This window comes from Ranitomeya imitator, chromosome 6 (assembly GCF_032444005.1).
Source record: "Ranitomeya imitator isolate aRanImi1 chromosome 6, aRanImi1.pri, whole genome shotgun sequence".
Taxonomy (NCBI): domain Eukaryota; kingdom Metazoa; phylum Chordata; class Amphibia; order Anura; family Dendrobatidae; genus Ranitomeya; species Ranitomeya imitator.
Genome location: NC_091287.1, coordinates 90,244,978 through 90,266,312, shown reverse-complemented (window position 1 = coordinate 90,266,312; position 21,335 = coordinate 90,244,978). Strand labels below are relative to the sequence as shown.

Below are 21,335 nucleotides of genomic sequence, written 5' to 3'. Positions count from 1 at the left end.
GCTTCTAGTGGCATTTAACCAAAGAACAATTCAAGGTTTACATTTTTAGGATTATAAAAAATATGGTGGATTTATTCTACTGTAGAGCTACAACCCCACTAGTGGATGGAGACAGCCTCCTTGATTTATACATGTGCCTTAAAGAAGGCTTCTTACACACAAGCAGTCATCAGCTCCCATATTTTCCAGCCTCGACATGTCATCCATCCATGTGTTGTATGCGTGGGATAGATCACGCAGCTTAAAGACAAGCCGCAGTGATTTGCACCCAGGGTGAATCCATAATTCAGCATGCCATGGTTTGCCCTGAGGCGGGTAAGACCCTGCTACAGCAGGGCACATTGTACCGCTTCATGCTAATGACCTGGGCCCCATTCTTCACAATACTGTGATTTGCATTTATAGTGATCTGCTCATAGGCTCCAGCTGATCATGAACGTCTTATTCTCAGGAAGACAATGGTGACTCCTTCTCCTGCAGCTCATTCCTCCCTGTGTCACAGACTGCTCAGGTTACTGGAGCGAAGAGAGTGAATGTGATGCTGCCGAGTCCAGACCTGCGCACAGAGGAAGGATGGAGGACACCGGAGCGCAGGCGTGAGGAGGGGAGGACGGTGCAAGATGCTGCTACCCGAGCCTCGGCTGACGCTACTGCTCTGAGTCCAGGTAAGACATACCTGGAGAAAACTACTATCCATATAGATTTATACAATGCTCTATGTAATAAATTGTACTATATACATGTATATGGAATTTTACTGCTGTTTTGTCTCTGAGGCCAGGTTGCCAATACTGACAACACACACAAGAAGACTAACACATAGGCCCAACCCCTAAATTAAATGAATAACCCAGTACAGTTTTTTTCCCCTCTAAAATTCCATATAGTAAATAATTCTATTTTAGTCCTCCCAAAATTTGAGAATTTTCAAAATCTTATGATATGATGGTGGGAATGATTGCTTGGAAGTTTGCAACATTATATTAATATCTGGTTACTGACACGAATGTTATTATATGCTGCTTAATAGAAAAGTCATGTTGGGGGGAAGCAAAAGTGTTTCTATCTTTGATCAGTGCAGAATTATATGGTGGAAAGATAATGAATGCACGTAATGTGCCTGTCTATGGCATTACTTTGTTGCCATTCTCTATTAATCCTTACTGGGTTATAGTTTGGGTGCATAATGTAAGAGTAGCACATAGCAGCCATATTTCATATGGGTAAATACTAAAATTTGCAAGCCAGATTCTAGTGAAACAACTCAGTTTTCAATCACAAAAGTGGGGAAAAAAACAAAACCCACAAAACTATTTCTAGATACCAAATAACATCAAAGACATGAATAAAAAAAATATTATAAACAAAAAACTATTAAGTCAAAGGGAAAACTGATATGTGTAAGAAAGGTATAGATAGATTATTAAACATTCTACTAAGTAATACGAGGGGAAAAGTATAAGTAATTAAAAAAAGAAATATATATATATATATATATACACACACAATATAATATAAATATGTACTCAAGCTTCTTTTTTTTTTAACTTTTTAAATCAATACAACTTTATTTAGACAAAACCATATGACATAAAAAAAAATGTACAATATAGATTTTCCGCTTACAAATATATTATAGCTTTACTTTATTTTTGTGCTCCTGCTGCCATACTTGACAGATAATACAGACTTCTATATTGTATTTTGGCTTTCACATTGTAGTCAGTCATTTGACAAAGGATAAAGTGCATATAATCATTATGGAATAGTCATGATGATTTCATGAAGCGTATGAAGGAGTCACTACAATTTATTATTAATTATCTGTAGAGTTTGAAGCCAAAAAGTAAAATACAAAACTTCTACGAACATCTAGGAAACCACCAGATAAACAGTACATGCAGAACCTTCTATTAAAACTACACTATAGCTGACTATATGAAGCGTGGTTGAGCTATAAGACAGCACAACAAACGTATCAGTCAAAGGCATAAAATACTGTAGAAATGGCTTAGAATATGTAACAAAAACAAAATCAGAAAATTCTGAGATGGTAGGAACCATGGAGTCTGTACTCCAGAGTGAAGGCTAAAAGGCAGTGCAGACGTAACTTCCACCCACCTACAAGACTAAGTAAACAAAATCTAACAAAAAAAATATAATAATAAATAGTTGATTCCATAAAGTTATTTTCCAGCTCCATTTCTGCCACCTGTGACAAACTTTGAAACGCGTGATTCTCACATGTCATGACTTCGACGCGCGTTGTCCAAAATCCTCAAAGTTTGGTTTACCTTTTGGACAACGTTTCTACATTAACAAAAGGCATTCTTCACTCTCAATACTAAATGTCTTCTGTTAAAGGATTTACAATTGCACTTAGGTGAGAATACAGGACCAATCGTCTATTCTGGAGGTGCCGAGGCCAAAATAGTCTTCCATGTTTCTTTATGTTTTTCAGCTGGTTTACAACCATTTAGAAATTGACCATCATGCTTGTTCTCCAGTGTTGAAGATGAACTGTTAAATGGAAAACAAAGAAAAAATAAATAAAATTAGAAAACACACCAAAAAATAATCCCAGAGGTCTGAGGTGGCGGTGCCATAAAGGGGGGATGGGGGAAGGAAATTGGTTTTCACAACACACTCAGAGGCTGAGTAGCAGAGGAGAACTTTAATTATCTCCCTTCAGAAAGAGAGACAGGAAATTTGGACTTTTAATTAGCCATTTGGAGTGCGGTAGGGTTTTTTTTTTTAAGCAGATAATTTAAACGCGAATAATTCAAGTCTGACTAAATGAAATTCACATAATCAGAATGCAGATAATTGAATTTCTACTGCATTCATTAATTCAGTGTGGAGGTGTGCGAGGACTCTTATGAGAAGCTGTCACAGCTCAATAAAATCTCAGTCAATTAATTTTTTCATTATCTGAGTAGAACACCAACAACAGAATAAGAGGGTCTACCGCACATGAAAGTACCTCTCAGGAACTAAGTGACAACTTGTTTGTTCTTCCTCCTCCGCAGGAAACCGCCGGTTCGAGGTGGCAAACTTATGAATGGCTTCGGAAACTGAAAATTTTGTCTGTCCAGAGGCGCAGGCTTCAATTTCGTCAAGGGGTAGTTGAGTTTGCAAGAAAAGGTGAAGGCGGCTGTCTGAGAGTAACAGCGGGCACTGCATGACTCTGAAAAACACAGAATGGAAGTCATTACTTGTACAGGTCACCATCTGCGGCGTGGTACAATAAATACACATAAGGATAGGAAAAGAACAAAATGCACACTTGACATAAAAATTGGGCCCCAATCTTAGGCCTCATTCAGACCTAACCGCTAAATTGGTCTGAGATCAGTGCATTTGAGCAGATTTTCATCGTTGTTTGGTCAGTGATTTTCTCACATACCAAAAAAAAAAAAAAATTGCAAACCTTCTATTCATTACAATGTTAAAAACAGACAGCACATGAATGACGATGTGTGCCGCCAGTGACCAATCAAGACCACCTGGTCAGCAAAAAAAAAAAAGAAATGCACCTCGACCACGTGAATAGCCACAGTGACTAATCAGTACATGTTCTGTCCATGGAAAACAGACAAAACATGCACATGATTCATAGATGTCTAAGAAAGGCCCAAGTAGGACAAATTAGTTCTCCACTATTTTTACGTTTATGACCAGTCCCAAGGGTAGGTCATTAATATTTGATTAGTGGGGGCCTACACCCAGCACCCCCACAGATTAGCTGTTCTCAGTTGTGGAGCTGAACAGCACATCTCCATCAACTATTCATTGAAATAGTGGTGGATCTGTAGTAGCGAGCAGCGGCATTAACAGTCGGCAGAGCGGTGCTGTTTAGCTCTGCAACAGTTAACATCCGTCGGCCGTCACCGAGAACAGCTGATCAGTGGGGTTGCCCACCAATCTGATGTAGATGACCCATCCCTAGGATGGATAATCAGTACAGACGTAATGGAGCAGCCCTTTAATTACAAATGAATGCCACTAATACTTGAAAAAGGTAAGTGAAACCCAGCAGTAGAATCAATAATTGGTCCGGCATCTTGCACGAACACAGAAGTTTCACCCGTGTGTTCAGATCAAAAAAGTAAAACCCTTTCTACCCTCGTTTTGGGCTTTAGTCTGGTTATTGTCTCCACATCTTCATACATAATATCGCTAGACTAATTTACCCCATATGCAACCCCATTTTTGCTCATTCACTGGTAACTTTTTCCCCCTTTAAAAAGTCATTCAATATATAAACGGTTTTATTCATGACAGTGGCTGCTGATCGGTGGGAATTTGGGTCCTGATCAGTGTCTAGCTCCTGCATGAACCGGCTCAATAGTGAGTCTATTAATCCATACATTCATACAGATCTATATAGCCTTACTACTGAGCCTGTATACAGCTCTTTGCACTGCAATGCAGGAGCTGTGGACTTCAGAGCGGTATTCTGTCTGATCCGTGGCGGTCACAGGACCCGGTCCCCACCGATCAGCAGCAATCGCCAGATATAAAAGCTTGTACACAGTTACCGATACACTACCGGGAATACAACAATTTTAGTACCATTTAGCATGTGGCTCTTTACATGAAAGTAGATGAATATAGATCGAACCCCGTGCAGAAAAGGAGGACAAAAATATTTTAAGAACTTGATCTGGGCAATACATTACAAAACAATTCCTATTATTACATATAGTCTTAAAGGGTGCACAAAATATATACCGTATATATTACATGCACTATATGTGACCTTCAAGACTGGCACAAGAGAGCCACTTCAACTAAGCACTAAAAAGTGACCCTCTTGGATTTTCCTAAAGTCCAATTGCATTATTAGCATGTGTGAGTTATCAAATCCAACCTAGTAATTGTCAATCACCCTGTCCTTGCGTAATGGATCTCAGCCCTCAATGCCCAGATTTCCTGGTGAGCCTGTGATCGTCTAGTGTTTACACACAACACCCAATCAGTGATGGTGGAGCTGCTGCCTGAACCAATCATAAGTCAGGAGGTGTGTCTCAGACTACCTCAGGCACCTGTAGGCTATGTACCTAAACTGTAGTCCCAAAGAATAGCACTACACCTATGAACCTGAGCTAAAGAAACAGCCAAGCAGAAAGTAGATGATCATCTGCTGTAGATTCTGACATGCATATCATTTCTGAGCTTCCAAAAAATTATTTTAATAAATTAAAAAATATCTTAAAGCATACCAAGAATAAGCTAATAAAGCTAAATCAGGCCACAAAATTTGCTATATATTGCAAACAACTATGCAAAAATAAAAGTGTGCAATAATTTAAATACAAGACAGGGGAGGACATATCTCTTTTCTGATTGTCAGTCACTGATACAATATATACAGGTCCCTTTACAGGTTGAATTCATAGCTCTATATAACCACTGCATGAAACAAACAGTCTCCACCCCCCCACAAAAAAAAAAATCTTAATGGCTGCATCTGTGAAGAAACCGGTTCACAAGTTTCTAGAAAAATGAAACAAAGCAAACCTTATAAAAAAAAAAAAAGTCCGCAAGTGGGTCAGACCCATTAGGATTTCATCAGATAAATGGTAATGGGCTCTCCGATTAGGACAGCGTTGGTACAAGGATTCCATGACAAATCGGGAGCACAGAGGACGTTCTCCCGTGTATTGGCGAGACCAGAGGAAAGTTCAGCTGCGATAAGTTAAGAAGTTGACCTGGATAACAAGCTCCATGCATCGTGGATTTCATTCTTCAGCATCACCTGCCGCTACATGGTGTCACCGCAGAGCCGGTCAATACACTACAAGTACAAATGACTATAAATGATCCTTGCCGTGTAATGGTTCTCTTAAGACATCAAGGGTCGTATTTATCATGTAAATTTATACAGGAGCAAATTATCGGAGCTGTAGAGGTTTCTGGTGAATAATACTTCTGTCATCGTAACTACACTGTAATCTATATATCTACCTCAAATGAATAGCGTGCCACATCATAACAAACAGGCTCTTTAAAAACAAGTATGGGCAAAGCCTGGTCTAAATCATTACAACAGCCATGTGCACCAATGAATCAGAGGCAGGACAGCAAGAATTCGGAGCCTGGAGAGTCGGCGGCAGGAACGCAAACGAAGAATGAGGGGGAGATCATTTACCAGCCACCAAAGAATTTCTACAGCAATCCACAAGAAGCACATAACAAACCCTGATCTACAGCGACAACGGCAGCAGGCAACGCACCTCGTGATGAAAGCGTAGCATAACACGAGGAAAACCAGATACCAACGGGTCATTAGGCCGGTAAGTACTGAACTAGAACCTGTAAGTGCGGGCCACGGAGTGGTCCTCATGTCGTCCTGTAAAGCAGAGGTGTAAAACTGCATTCCTCGAGGGCCGCAAACAGGTCATGTTTTCAGGATTTCCTTGCATTACACAGGTGATAATTTAATCACCTGCACAGAATGATTCCAGCACCTTGTGCAATACAAGGAAATCCTGAAAACATGACCTGTTTGCGGCCCTCGAGGAATGCAGTTTGACACCTCTGCTGTAAAGAGTCTAGTCACCTTTTCTCCCTGAGAATAATGAAAACACGGACAGTGCCAGAACCCACTCATGGCGGGAACCATCCTCACATGACAGACCCTACTGGGCCCATTGGGAATCCATCAAAAGTCAACAGCCTGTGTGATACCAGCGGATAGTAGAGCGGCAACCAATATGGTCTCAGTGGAAGTTTTAACAGGGTCGTCAACCAGGTTTCCTAGACCCGAAATGGCATAAAATAAAGTACCTGTTGCCCATCGAATCCCCTGCCTGTCCTGTGGTGATAACGTCACGCACATCATTCACATGACCTCAGCAGCCAATCATCGGCCTCAGCGGTGATACTTATATGTACAGCAAGTGATCGCTGCGGCTGATGACAGCAATGTTATCAATGCAGGACTACTGGGGACCACGAAAGTGGAAGGGAATTTAAAGTGGATCTGAGCCAGGTTTTGGACCTTCACTGATCTGATATGGAAGACTTAGCAGATGCCCAGACAACCCCTTTTAAAGCTAAATATCCCCATATACATAACATATCAGTCAACACTATAATTATTTGGCCATCAACTCTCGCTCAAAACTCTCCCGTCCTCCGAAACGTTCACATTGACCAAGCATTCCTGAGTTTTCTATGAGAAAAAGTCTGGCAGCAGCTTCTCCCACCAAACAAAATAATTGATAGTGGAAAGTCCATAAGCTAAATCCATGTCTATCCCCTTCATCATCTTTTGGGGGGAAAGTCGGAGGTTTCTATAAAAAAAAAAGATGGTCAGCAGAGTTTCAACACCACCAGTTTCCAAGGAAAGATAATCTCGTAAGTGTCCCCGGGTGACCATGATGGTAACCTGTTTGCGAGCCAAAGCTATGATCACAGGTAGTTTCATCACTGCGCAAGAATTCGAGCTCAAGTAACGGAAATAAATCTTTGTGAGCTTGCTGTATGATGTGCTGGCTGCAATATTGGGTTTAATTTACCAGGGCAGGAGGAAAAAAAAAAAAAGGAAAAAAAAAAAAGGAGGCTGAAAACATTCCCAGGGACCCTCTAACACGTTAAAATCTATACAGTGGTCACACCAAGCATGCCACCCCCCTATAAATGTCACATGTCCTCTTACAGCTGTCTTTTGGGGTTTTGGTACCATCACTTATGGCAGGGTTGTCCTAAGATTTCCTAGGCTCCTCCAAGTTCTGTGTAATTCCATCTGCCACTCAGGAACTTTGGAAAGCTGGGTGAAAGTTCCAGCACGGCTGCACTACTAGACAAACTTGGCCTAGATTCAGTTTCTCTGAAGCAGATTTATCAACAATCTATATGGGGACAGAAATGTAAACAGCAATATTGGAAACCTCATCCCATATACATTGTTCTAGTATCCAACATGATGTCATCTATGAAGAAATACTTAAAATGCAAGTCAGGCGTCCGCTAAATAAAACGCGGAGGGTGAACAGCCAGTGTATGCTGCCCTCTACTGAGCAGAAAGTGGAATGATCCGTTCTTAGAAAACGCCAGGATTTACAGTCTGAAGAACCCACAGTATACATACACACTAACAAATATTACATACACACGTGCACACGTCTACATCTATGTGATTTTCCTTCTATGCTGTATCATATTCCATAGTTTGACATATACAGTAACACCAATGTGAAATGAATCATTCAGTAAGGTGGCGGACTGTGGGAAGAGATTCTTTTGTATGCACAGCATTCAAGAATACTAAATGTGAATGCAGAAAAACAAAACACGATTAATTTGCTACAAATGGCTAAAATTGTTTGTAAAAACAAGCAATTTTGCTTTGCTTTTTTTTTTTTAAATTAAAAATCCTCTCCATTCCAAAAAGACTGATTTTTAATTCTGTGTTCTACTTGTTGCCTAGGTTACCAGCTACCTCTGCAGTCCATCAGGGGTGGTCAGGCTACTAGGCAAGGCATGCAGTACTAACTAGCTCATTCTTGCGCCACCTCCGATGCTGTAGAGGTAACAGCTCCTGTTTTCAGCATGGGAGACCACATTTCGGGCCAGTGGCGCAGCCGTTGCGCTGGTCCGATCTGTGAATCATCAGGAGCGCGCTCGTTTCCCAGCAAGCAGGAAACTGCTCAGGAGCGGCCTGCTCCTCGGGCTCACAGGAGTGGATGTACAGAAGTCTAGCATGCAGTTATGCAGTTCTCGGACGGACGCACGTGTCTGACTTTCTGCATTATCACAGTATAGAGCCAGTACATCGACGCTCATGGTCGTCCTTTTAATAAAAAAGGAAAAATCAGATATTGAAAAAGTGAGGGGGAAAAATATCCTTCTATTCCATTCCTTGTGGTAAGATTCAATCCCTTCATTTTAGGTTTCTTCCTAAATATCCTTGTCCCTGACATATAAGCTTTTGGGTAGCTGCATTGCTTTATCACATGGGTAATGGCTACTAAACTATTTAATAGTTGTCATAACAATAATAAACTCGGAGTTGCTCAAAAATGTTGTCACTTTTGGCGTTTTCATGCCAGTTTCCCCAGCTCTGTCGCAAGACCTCACCTTCCATTTCCTAGAAAACTTAAAAAAAACGATCATGTCCCAAAACGCAATGAACCTACAGATACGGGATTTATACGTCTGTTAATAGTGTTGTAAAGCCGTGTGGGCACCACTCTGAAAGTTTGGCTACTGAGCTACTGGGAGGAATAATTAAGCTACACCCTTTTCCATAAGCGCCACCTCTTCCTAGACAAAAAAAAATAAAGGTCTAAACACACAATACATTTGGTGCTGGGCATATACAGTCTTTGTGCAAATTGACCAGTTGCTGGAAAATTATCCCCGGCTTCACTACATGAAAACTTCTATGTGTGTGATCTCCTAACAGACTAAGGGCTTTACATTGGGATGTAGTAGTGCGCGCTCCGGCTTTACAATCTAGATTTCAGTAAAGCAAAAAGACCAATAAAAGAAAAATAAAGTGTTTGCGTTAACGCATTTCTATAGGTTTCCCATATTCAGATATCTGGCGGTCAGACAACAGTCGCTCCCATACACCGGGGCGCTTGGCTCAGCCGAGAGTTCAACTGACCGATGGGGAAGTGCAGGGAAAGAGCCGATGGCCATCACACAGGAGTGTTTTACCGAATGTCTACACAATAGCATGGAGCTGCTGAAAATTATTAATATTGTACCTACATGTAAAGTCAGACATCTCAGCCATACATGCACGTGGGACGATTTTTTTCCTCACTTTTTACCCATGTGTAATCTGCTTTATTACCCCACAGCTCGCCCTGAATCGGACAAGCTGTGTCATTGTGTCCCTATCCTGACCATTTTGGCAGATCTAGGTGAAACTGGTGTGAACCCCCCCCCCCAAAAAAAAAAAAAAAAAAAAAAAATCACAATATTTGTGAGCACCTCCAAGTTGCGGAAACACCTTGGGACCTCTCAGAGCGTTGTACACCAGTTTCCTAATCAATGGGTTTTGATGAATTAGGGTCAATCTGTTTTCTAGTCCGTGTGCTTACAACAAGTGGGCCCACACAAGTCAACGAATATTCGCACATCTGATTTTACACTGACCCATGTGCCCAATTAAAGAAAAAAAAAAAAAAAAAACCTCACTGCATGTCCTATTCGGATCCATATTTGAAGATCCAACTTGGCCAATCAAGCATGTAATAGTGAGGGGGAACAAAAAAAAAAAAAAAAAAAACTAGTACAGAAGGATGCCACTTATGTGTTGATCTGCATGGATCGAACTTTCTTTTTCCCCAGACAAAATCTGGAATGGTTGTATGACTCGGCACTAGATGTTAGGCTATGCCCAGGGTTATTACCTGTATTAGAGTGGTTTCACACTTGCGTTGAGGAGGGCTGCGGATGGCAGCGTACTTCCTCCGTGAAGCTCCGCCCACCCTCCGCGTTTCCGTGCGGTTGCCGCACACCTCAAATCGCCGCATGCGGACACATCCGCATACAATGCATGTCCCTGCGTACCAAATGTTAAAGGTAAGTACGCAGGGAGACGCAGTATGCAAGTGGCAGTAGGCGGAGCTTCGCGGAGGAAGAAAGGAGGAAGTACGCTGCCATCCGCAGTCCTCCTCAACGCAAGTGTGAAACCGCCCTCAAAATGGTCTGTCATCCCAAACTGACAGCCAAAAATAGGCATGAAGCATTGTAGGGGGCTACAGCCAGGGGAAATATCGCACCATTAGGCCACATTCACACATCCGTGCCTAACTTCACATCAGTTTTTCTCTCATGTAGGTTATAGCAGTTTTATTCTCATCCCTTTGTAAAAACTGTAGGAGGAAAATTGTCAGAACTTTTATTAATCCATTGAATCTTAATATGGATCAGGGAAACTTGGATGTAAAAACTTTGAGTCCAATTCAAAGATTTTTTTCACCTGAATTGAGGTGTGAAAAGCTTGAAAAAGTCACAAAATGTTGGCACAAGTCAAGGCTATGCTAAAATTTACCAACTTGATCTCATGCCATTTTTGCAAAGCTTAGACAAGTGGACCCTATAGGGGGAGGACAGGGTGTGGCTAGTGGCAGTGCGCTCTATGCCACAAGTCTTACTCCAGCAGGGACTGGAGTGAGAGGTGTGGCGAGGTGCATGCCACTCATCAGATTCTTCTAACCCATCAAGAGGAACAGAAGCCTCACACTTCACCCCGCTACCTCATCGCCAGTCTTGATGAATAGGGGTCTATGTCTTTCGGTTTCCATCTATGTTTAGCAGATTCTCAGTCATCCACAATCATCATCAGGTCCAGGCCCTTCTTTCGGGTTCACCATCTATTCATGGCTTTGGTGATCTACACTCTGGAAAATACAGCGATTACGCCACGTACTGGTCAATAGTGAACAAAGGACTTCAGAAAATCCTTTACTAAACTCGCACATTTCTTGCCAAAACCCAGAACGCAAACCCAGCAGAGGAAACCGTGAATACTTTTCAGCTACTTCCCTCATAGGTTCTGTGCAAGAGATAGAATCAAGAAGTTTAGACATGTCTGCGATCTAATTCCATTTTCCTTCCGCTTACAAGGAACTGTAGTATAATTGCAGACTTTTTTTTTTTTAAGTAAATAATCACATTTTTTCTTTGCAGTTGCTGATTCTCTTTACGCAATTATGGGATTTGATCTAGCTCCGGATCTAACTATTGTTGTAGAAATTATTAGATATGGACGCGAGTCTACTTAATGGGAAATTCCTGACTACAATATTAAAATAGGTATCACATTTCAATTGGAGAAGGCGATGTTAGACTAGTGAGGGCAGACAGTTTGTACGGTCTATAAAGGGGGTCCCTAGTCCTTCCATCCTTCCTCTGCCAGCCACTTGACTGTGGTAAGGGAAAGTTTGAGACAATATCTAAAAGGGTTGGCCAAAAATACAAATGTATAAAGTCTTGGAAGGTTAGGCTTAATGTGGAGAAAAGGAAAGCTACGGACATAGGCACTGATAACATGTGGGCACCATATGTTGTAGGTGGGGTAAAACTAGGAGAGTCACTTGTAGAGAAGGATCTGCGAGTACTTGTTCATCATCCAATAACCTCATGCAATGACAGTCAGCCAGCAGGATATATTCATTAATTAAAGGAGACATGAACCCGGGGGACAGAGATGTAATACTATCACTTCATATAGCGTCACTGCAATCGCCTCTGGAGTATGGAGTTAGGTTGTCGGTACCGAATTACAAAGTACAAAGAAGAGCCACTAACTCAGAAGGGGAAAGAAAGTTTCGTTAGGAGGATGATCGAGTAAAAGAATCACATTTATTTAGTCTTGAGAAGACTTGGAGCGACATGATAGAAAAAAAAAATTCTGGTCGAAAGCTGTTTGTTAACCCTCTGATCCCAGTTTCAAAAGGCATGGGGGTACTCACTCTCCAGAAGAGACAGGCCGCCTTATCTGTGGAATAGTCTACCTCCGGAGATAGTCATAGTGGGAACTATCAACTTGACTGTTATTTATTTTAAACAAAGCTTAGATGTTTTGTTTCTTTTTCTTCTATGAAAGAAAATACTTTTATACACATTTAAAAATTTCTTGTTCTGAATGTTGATACAAATCGAAAGAGACTCTGGATCAGGAGTGAAAATCTTGCTCTTTAGGGCCAAGCAGATCATGCATTATGGATGGACCCCTTCAGTTTATCCTCACTCGGCTGCACCTGATGGGCATGTGTTTGTTTTTTGGTTTTGTTTTTACTTTTTAATTGTACTATGTAAAGACACATGATCATAATCTACCGTGTTGATCAGTTATTGTCTGGATTGATCGCCAAGTTCACATTCTGTTTGCATTACCCATAAATCGGGGAGATCCTGTAATGATGGGGCAGCACACATCAGCCATGACCCCCTTGAACTTAGGCAATAAAATGCAGAGTGCAGCCTCTGTCTTATCAATAGGTCTTTGGACATTATTGCACCTTCCATGCTGAGGAATGCAGCAGACATGTAAAGGCAGAGTGACAGCCTGCACTGATAAGAAGGAACCATAGATGATAGATTCTTATGTGTGTGGGTTGAAACAAGGACATGGGGTTATAGGGAGGACACATGCACAAGGCAAGAAGTGTTCACAGCTCCACCTTCCATACATTCAACTCTGAATACTCATCTCCATGAGGGGGAAGGGCAAAGTAAGAGGTGACGGACTGCAGCAGGAAGCCCTTCTACCATGACGGCGGCCACTAGATGGCTCTGCTACACAGGACATGAATCGTCTGTACCGCACTTCAGAAAAAGCGTACTTACTTATTCAAAAATGCTTGCAAGCCGCGAACGCGCTGCTCCACAGTGTGCGCATTGTTGATATTAAAAAAGGGGATCTTGGGTGGCAATTCTGGTAGCACGCTGAAACAAAGAGGGAAGAAAAGTGAGTACATGGTATATCTAAAACAAAAAAGGAGATTCAATAATGAAGAAATATATACGCAGCCCAGCAATGTACAGAATCCCATTGGCGTCTAGTGCTGAACTATTGAAAAGGTGCCGAAAAGTGTAGACTTCCATAGGAAAACAAGTATGTGGAATAATGTGTAATGCCTTATATGTCCCTACTTTATAAAGTGCAGCCAAATACGAGAAATAAAACACTCATTCTCAGTGTAGGGCAAAAATGGTCTTAAAGTTATTGAAACATTTCAGAGATAAGGTGTTGAACCCTTCACTTTCCAAACAAACTTTAACATCCTCAATAAAAGGAAAATGTAGACATGTTTATGGATATATAATACAGATATAATAAAATAAATGTATGTATGTATGTATGTATGTATGTATGTATGTATGTATGTATGTATGTATGTATGTATGTATATGTATATATATATATATATATATATATATACACACATATATATATATATATATATATATATTTTTTTTTTTTTTTTATATGGTGGTATAATATAGTATGATATATATGTAAAAGCATAATAAGAAAGAATAGACTGTAAGCAGTACTAATGGAAATCAGGGAAAAAAGTGGGCTTGAGAAAGGCTTCAAATGAGGAGCCACGACGTTGCATGTATCTGTGTGAATAAATTCCACTTTTTTCACCGATTTCCACAGGAGTGCTGCTCCTATTCTATTTCCTCTACATTTGGAGGCTTCTTGGCTGGTTGCTTGTGGAAGTATTGCGCCCACAATATTAGGACGGTGCTGCCATTTTTCCTTGTTATTATAATATTCTATATATTACACACCCAGAATAATCACTTACATCAGCACTGCGTTACTCTGAAGTTTTTGGCGCAGCCACACAAATTCTCTGAACCTTCTTCGGACCCGGGAGGTTTTCACAGTGAAGCACATACTATTCGTCTGCGGAGACAAGTCAAGATTTTTTTTCTCATCACCACTATTATGTCAGAAAACATACATTTACATCTTCAGAGGATTCATAACATGATTGTTCCCCAAATATGGAGAAAAAAAAAAACAAATACATTTCAGAAGTTTAGCATTGCCCTATTCCTACTTTGATCACCAAACTTCCTCCCAGTATACAGAGACAACACAAAACCTCAAGTCACCCAAATTTTATAGGAAAAGAAAAAAAAATCCCTGAAAAAAAAAGAAAATACATAAATTAAACTTACATGGAGGCAGATCTCATAATCCAGGTAGGGATGCCAGTCATGTTTCTGTATTTTAGGATCGCGCACCCAAACGCTGATGGTCTCCTGTAATAGCATAATGTAATGTCACAGCACGAAGTCAACTTCACGAGGACCAGCTCGAAAATGCCGAGCAGCAAGAGGAAGTAGTTTTATAGGCTTGCAAAACAGAAGAGGGGGAAAAAAAAAAAAACCTCAATGATGAAGTCACCAGACTAGATAGGACTTGGAATTTCTGCCTTAAGCGAGCAAAGTCTTCACAAAAGGTTTCCAAGATTGCATCAGGATTGACCCCAGCCAGTGGGCTTCTAGGAGGGAATTATCCAACAATGAAGAAGTGTTCTCCGGAGAGATCAGGATTGTATAATACCAAGCAGCCAGAGAACATTACAAAATAAAGTAGAAAACGCTCTGTATTATGAGTCAGCCCACACCGCTTATTAAACGTATGAGCAAAGTGTACAAACTGGCGGCATGTTGCCATGAACCAATGAAACAAGATTTATACTAGATATTGTTATATAAAATTTTACATTCAGACTTCCCTGCCCAGAACATATCAACCATGATCAGGGGGTGCCATCACTGATCAGCATGGTGGATAAGCCATTACTAGATGGGTTGGATCGGACCTCCGGAACCCCCATTGATCCTAGCTTATCTTTATGGCTTTTCCCTGCACAGCAGCGCCGCTGTCGAACATCTGCGCCGAGGACTGCACCTTGGCCCAAGTAAAGGGGACAACCTCACAATTCCCTCAAAAAATAGTGTGACCGGGAGCCGGGCTGTGCAGGTAAAATAGAGCGAACACAGCAATAAACTAGCATTCCTCCATTCTCATACAAGTAGTTGGACTGGTCCCTCCAAACACGGAATAGCACATACTATTTATAACAAGTAGGCACCACTGGATGGTCCTTGCAATGTATATTCAAGGCAGGGTAATACTGCAAGAAAATGTCACAATCCACTTTTTTTTTTTTCTTTCAAAGTTTCCAAAATGTAAAACGATAGAAAAATCACCCTTTCATAATTTGTATTCCTTTTTTTGTGTGCGTGTGGTAGCACAAAACATGTCACTATAAAAAAAACATGATTTTGTGGTGTAATACTAACATTCGTTGCACTAAAAATCTAATTTTCTACAATGTATAAGAAAGAAATAGAGGAATAATGCTACAAAAACATGCTATTTAATTTATTCTATAGGAACGGGGGGCTACAGGCGAGTTCTCAACAAACAGGACAGCAAACTCAGATACAAAAATTAAAAGCTTGGAGAAAGTCGCGGGCCAACCTTGACTTTTATTAAAAAATGCCTACAATTGAGGAAGTTTTTCCTTATCAACTATAACAATGAACCTTTTCATATTTAAACAAACTTAAAGGGTTTTCCCACGAACAAAGTACATTTTAATTAACAGATCTTGGACTAAAATAAAAAAAATATTCTAACTTTCGCATCATGACTCCATTAAGAACAACCTTTTAATTCCTTCTGATGAACCAATATGAAGGGGGAAACGTGTCGATGTTAGGGCACTTTGGTAGCTATATGGGGTCCTTCTCATTGAAGTAGCCATTTGCATCTGTTCTGGGCCCAGTTTCGTTTGTTTATTTTCTATCACCTCATATGGGTTTAAAGATACAGGTGTATGCCTATATATTAGTTTCATTAAGCAGAATTTCCACTTTATCATATGCACGGGCACTCTCTCCATACAACAAAGATTGTGTAGTGCAAGCACTTATCGATATTGGGGGTTATATATACACATCTGACTATATATTGACTAGCTATTGAACCAGTTCTACGCCCGGGTGGTGAGCATTTACACTGGTATATGGAGCATCCTGCGCCCCCATCCTACCATGTGTTGCACCCATCTTGCGCCCCCATTCTGTCATGTGTTGCACCCATCCTGCGCCCCCATTCTGACATGTTCTGCACCCATCCTGGGCCTCCATTCTGACATGTTCTGCACCCATCCTGCGCCTCCATTCTGTCATGTGCTGCTCCCATCCTGTGCCCCGTTCTGTCATGTGCTGCTCCCATCCTGTGCACCTGTTCTGTCATGTGCTGCTCCCATCCTGCGCCCGTTCTGTCATGTGCTGCTTCCATCCTGCACCCCCGTTCTGTCATGTGCTGCCCTATTCTGTCATGTGCTGCTCCCATCCTGCACCCCCATTCTGTCATGTGCTGCTCCCATCCTGCGCCCCTATTCTGTCATGTGCTGCTCCCATCCTGCGCCCCCTTTGTGACATGTGCTGCTCCCATCCTGCGCCCCCATTCTGACATGTGCTGCACCCATCCTGCGCCTCCATTCTGACATGTGCTGCTCCCATCCTGTGCCCCCGTTCTGTCATGTGCTGCTCCCATCCTGTGCACCTGTTCTGTCATGTGCTGCTTCCATCCTGCACCCCCGTTCTGTCATGTGCTGCCCTATTCTGTCATGTGCTGCTCCCATCCTGCACCCCCGTTGTCATGTGCTGCTCCCATCATGCGCCACCATTCTTTAATTTGCTTCTCCCATCCATATGCCCCATACGCTGCTCCATTATGGTTGATGGCCCCCATAAGATGCTCCATAGTACAGTGGGGCAAAAAAGTATTTAGTCAGTCAGCAATAGTGCAAATTCCACCACTTAAAAAGATGAGAGGTGTCTGTAATTTACATCATAGGTAGACCTCAACTATGGGAGACAAACTGAGAAAAAAAAATCCAGAAAATCACCTTGTCTGTTTTTTTAACATTTTATTTGCATATTATGGTGGAAAATAAGTATTTGGTCAGAAACAAACAATCAAGATTTCAGGCTCTCACAGACCTGTAACTTCTTCTTTAAGAGTCTCCTCTTTCCTCCACTCATTACCTGTAGTAATGGCACCTGTTTAAACTTGTTATCAGTATAAAAAGACAGCTGTGCACACCCTCAAACAGTCTGACTCCAAACTCCACTATGGTGAAGACCAAAGAGCTGTCAAAGGACACCAGAAACACAATTGTAGCCCTGCACCAGGCTGGGAAGACTGAATCTGCAATAGCCAACCAGCTTGGAGTGAAGAAATCAACAGTGGGAGCAATAATTAGAAAATGGAAGACATACAAGACCACTGATAATCTCCCTCGATCTGGGGCTCCACGCAAAATCCCACCCTGTGGGGTCAGAATGATCACAAGAACGGTGAGCAAAAATCCCAGAACCACGCGGGGGGACCTAGTGAATGAACTGCAGAGAGCTGGGACCAATGTAACAAGGCCTACCATAAGTAACACACTACGCCACCATGGACTCAGATCCTGCAGTGCCAGACGTGTCCCACTGCTTAAGCCAGTACATGTCCGGGCCCGTCTGAAGTTTGCTAGAGAGGATTTGGATGATCCAGAGGAGTTTTGGGAGAATGTCCTATGGTCTGATGAAACCAAACTGGAACTGTTTGGTAGAAACACAACTTGTCGTGTTTGGAGGAAAAAGAATACTGAGTTGCATCCATCAAACACCATACCTACTGTAAAGCATGGTGGTGGAAACATTATGCTTTGGGGCTGTTTCTCTGCAAAGGGGCCAGGACGACTGATCCGGGTACATGAAAGAATGAATGGGGCCATGTATCGTGAGATTTTGAGTACAAACCTCCTTCCATCAGCAAGGGCATTGAAGATGAAACGTGGCTGGGTCTTTCAACATGACAATGATCCAAAGCACACCGCCAGGGCAACGAAGGAGTGGCTTTGTAAGAAGCATTTCAAGGTCCTGGAGTGGCTTAGCCAGTCTCCAGATCTCAACCCTATAGAAAACCTTTGGAGGGAGTTGAAAGTCCGTGTTGCCAAGCGAAAAGCCAAAAACATCACTGCTCTAGAGGAGATCTGCATGGAGGAATGGGCCAACATACCAACAACAGTGTGTGGCAACCTTGTGAAGACTTACAGAAAACGTTTGACCTCTGTCATTGCCAACAAAGGATATATTACAAAGTATTGAGATGAAATTTTGTTTCTGACCAAATACTTATTTTCCACCATAATATGCAATTAAAATGTTAAAAAAACAGACAATGTGATTTTCTGGATTTTTTTTTCTCAGTTTGTCTCCCATAGTTGAGGTCTACCTATGATGTAAATTACAGACGCCTCTAATCTTTTTAAGTGGTGGAATTTGCACTATTGCTGACTGACTAAATACTTTTTTGCCCCACTGTATATGCCCCCGTATACTGCTCAATTATGGTTGATGGCCCCCATAAGATGCTCCATATTGTATGCCCCCGTACACTGCTCCATAAAGGTTTATGGCCCCCATAAGATGCTCCATAGTGTATGCCCCCGTACACTGCTCCATAAAGGTTTATGGCCCCCATAAGATGCTCCATAGTGTATGCCCCCGTACACTGCTCCATAAAGGTTTATGGCCCCCATAAGACGCTCCAGTGTGTATGCCCCCGTACACTGCTCCATAAAGGTTTATGGCCCCCATAAGACGCTCCAGTGTGTATGCCCCCGTACACTGCTCCATAAAGGTTTATGGCCCCCATAAGACGCTCCAGTGTGTATGCCCCCGTACACTGCTCCATAAAGGTTTATGGCCCCCATAAGACGCTCCAGTGTGTATGCCCCCGTACATTGCTCCATAAAGGTTTATGGCCCCCATAAGACGCTCCAGTGTGTATGCCCCCGTACACTGCTCCATAAAAGTTTATGACCCCCATAAGAGCTCCAGTGTGTATGCCCCCGTACACTGCTCCATAAAGGTTTATGGCCCCCATAAGACGCTCCAGTGTGTATGCCCCTGTACACTGCTCCATTATGGTTTATGGTTCCCATAAGATGCTCCATAATATATGCCCCCGTACACTGCTCCATTATGTTTTATGGCCCCCATAAGATGCTCCATAATATATACCCCCGTACACTGCTCCATTATGGTTTATGGCCCCCATAAGATGCTCCATAATATATGCCCCCGTACACTGCTCCATTATGGTTGATGGCCCCCATAAGATGCTCCATAGTGTATGCCCCGTATGCTGCTGCCATATATATATAAAAAAAAAAAACACAACATACTCACCTATCGTCGCTGGGCGCCGAGTGCTGGGGGGCCTGAGCAGGCGGGGACACCGGCGCGCTGTGGGGGTCAGGTGCCGGTATCGCCGCTAGCTCAGGCTCCCCAGCACTTGCTATATTCATCTGGCCCCGTTCCACCGCTATGCGGTCAGTCAGAGGGCGGCGCCGGCGCGCATTAAGCGCGTCATCGCGCCCTCTGAACTGTGAACGTCACAGCAGAGGAAACGGGAGACTGAGCCGCACGCAGCCCTAGAACGGGGGACAGGTGAATATACTCACCCTCCTGGCGGTCCCTGACTCTCCGGTGGAGATCGCGGTGTGCGTTCAGTGTTTACGCATACAGCGATCTCCTGGGAGCGTCACTCTGTGTGGGGCCAGACTGCGCCGGCGCTTGCGCAGTCTATAAAGGCTTCGGACAGAGTGACGCTCCCAGCGTTATATTATAGATATACATTGCTCAAAAAATTAAAGGGAACAGTTAAACAACAGAATATAACTCCAAGTAAATTCCAACTTCTGTGAAATCAAACTGTCCACTTGGGAAGCAACCCAAAATAAATTTCACATGCTGTTGTGCAAATGGAAAAGAGAACAGATGGAAATTATTGGCAATTATCAAAACACACTCAAAGGAGTGGTTCTGCAGGTGGGGACCACAGACCACATCACAGTACCAATGCTTTCTGGCTGATGTTTTGGTCACTTTTGAATGTTGGTTGTGCTTTCACACTCGTGGTAGCATGAGACGGACTCTACAACCCACACAAGTGGCTCAGGTAGTGCAGCTCATCCAGGATGGCCACCACACAGTATAATGGGCCCCACATTAAAATAAATTTAAAAAAAACTCTCCATTTTCCCTTCTCTGAAGCTCTTCTTTGCTTGGCACAGTGGGCGCATTGTAATGACGTAATTGCTCTCGTTGGACTGGGAAGTCAGATGCAGCGGGAGAATGATGGTGGAGGGAGCACCAGCTTGGCACTCCTTACTCCAACATTGCTTTCAACTGTATCGGCATCCGGGATTCCAATACAGTAGAAAGAGCAATGCAAGGGGGGGGCAAACATATGACTTTTCCCCATTACAATGAAGCAGTGGTCAAGCATATACACTGCCTTCATCCTAACAGGACAGAAGCGCCCCAGTCTGGTGATCAGAGGAGTCCATGTGATGAGCGAATATCTTCGGCTAACTCCTTATTCGGCAAGCTATAGCACTTACCGAAAAAGCTGCATCAGGAACCCGGCTAACTGGAGCGCTCCCGGTGATCAGCTGTTCCGAGCTGCAGCTAAATGTGTCGCGGTTGTGACAGTCAGAACACATGCATAGAGAGCCCGCTTGTTGTGCCCGTCACATAGCCGCGACACATGCAGCTGTGGCTCGGAACAGCTGATTATTGAAGCGCTCCAGTTAGCCGGGTTCCTGATGCAGCTTATTCAGTAAGTGCTATAGCTTTCCAAGTAAGGAGGGAGCCGCAGATATTCTTTCATCTCTACGATGACCACTACAGACCTACAAGTTATCACTATTCCTATGGACTGGTGACAACTTTCTAGCAAAATACCCTTTAAAGCCACCTACTCT

At 42.5% G+C, this 21,335-nt stretch overlaps 1 protein-coding gene across 3 annotated transcripts in view; it reads right to left on the bottom strand.

Moving 5' to 3' along the window:
* Positions 1-1,545: 1,545 nt before the first annotated feature.
* Positions 1,546-21,335, bottom strand: part of SNX10 (sorting nexin 10) — a 71,442-nt gene continuing 51,652 nt past the window's right edge. For 2 of the 3 annotated variants that reach the window (XM_069729892.1, XM_069729893.1), the window contains exons 3-7: positions 14,668-14,751; positions 14,289-14,389; positions 13,318-13,416; positions 2,984-3,187; positions 1,546-2,520 (exon numbers count right to left, since the gene is read on the bottom strand). In XM_069729892.1, coding sequence (XP_069585993.1) covers positions 2,406-2,520; positions 2,984-3,187; positions 13,318-13,416; positions 14,289-14,389; positions 14,668-14,751 — 603 coding nt within the window. In that variant the 3' untranslated portion in view covers positions 1,546-2,405. The remainder of the gene's footprint in view (positions 2,521-2,983; positions 3,188-13,317; positions 13,417-14,288; positions 14,390-14,667; positions 14,752-21,335) is intronic. The other variant, XM_069729894.1, reaches the window with a different exon arrangement.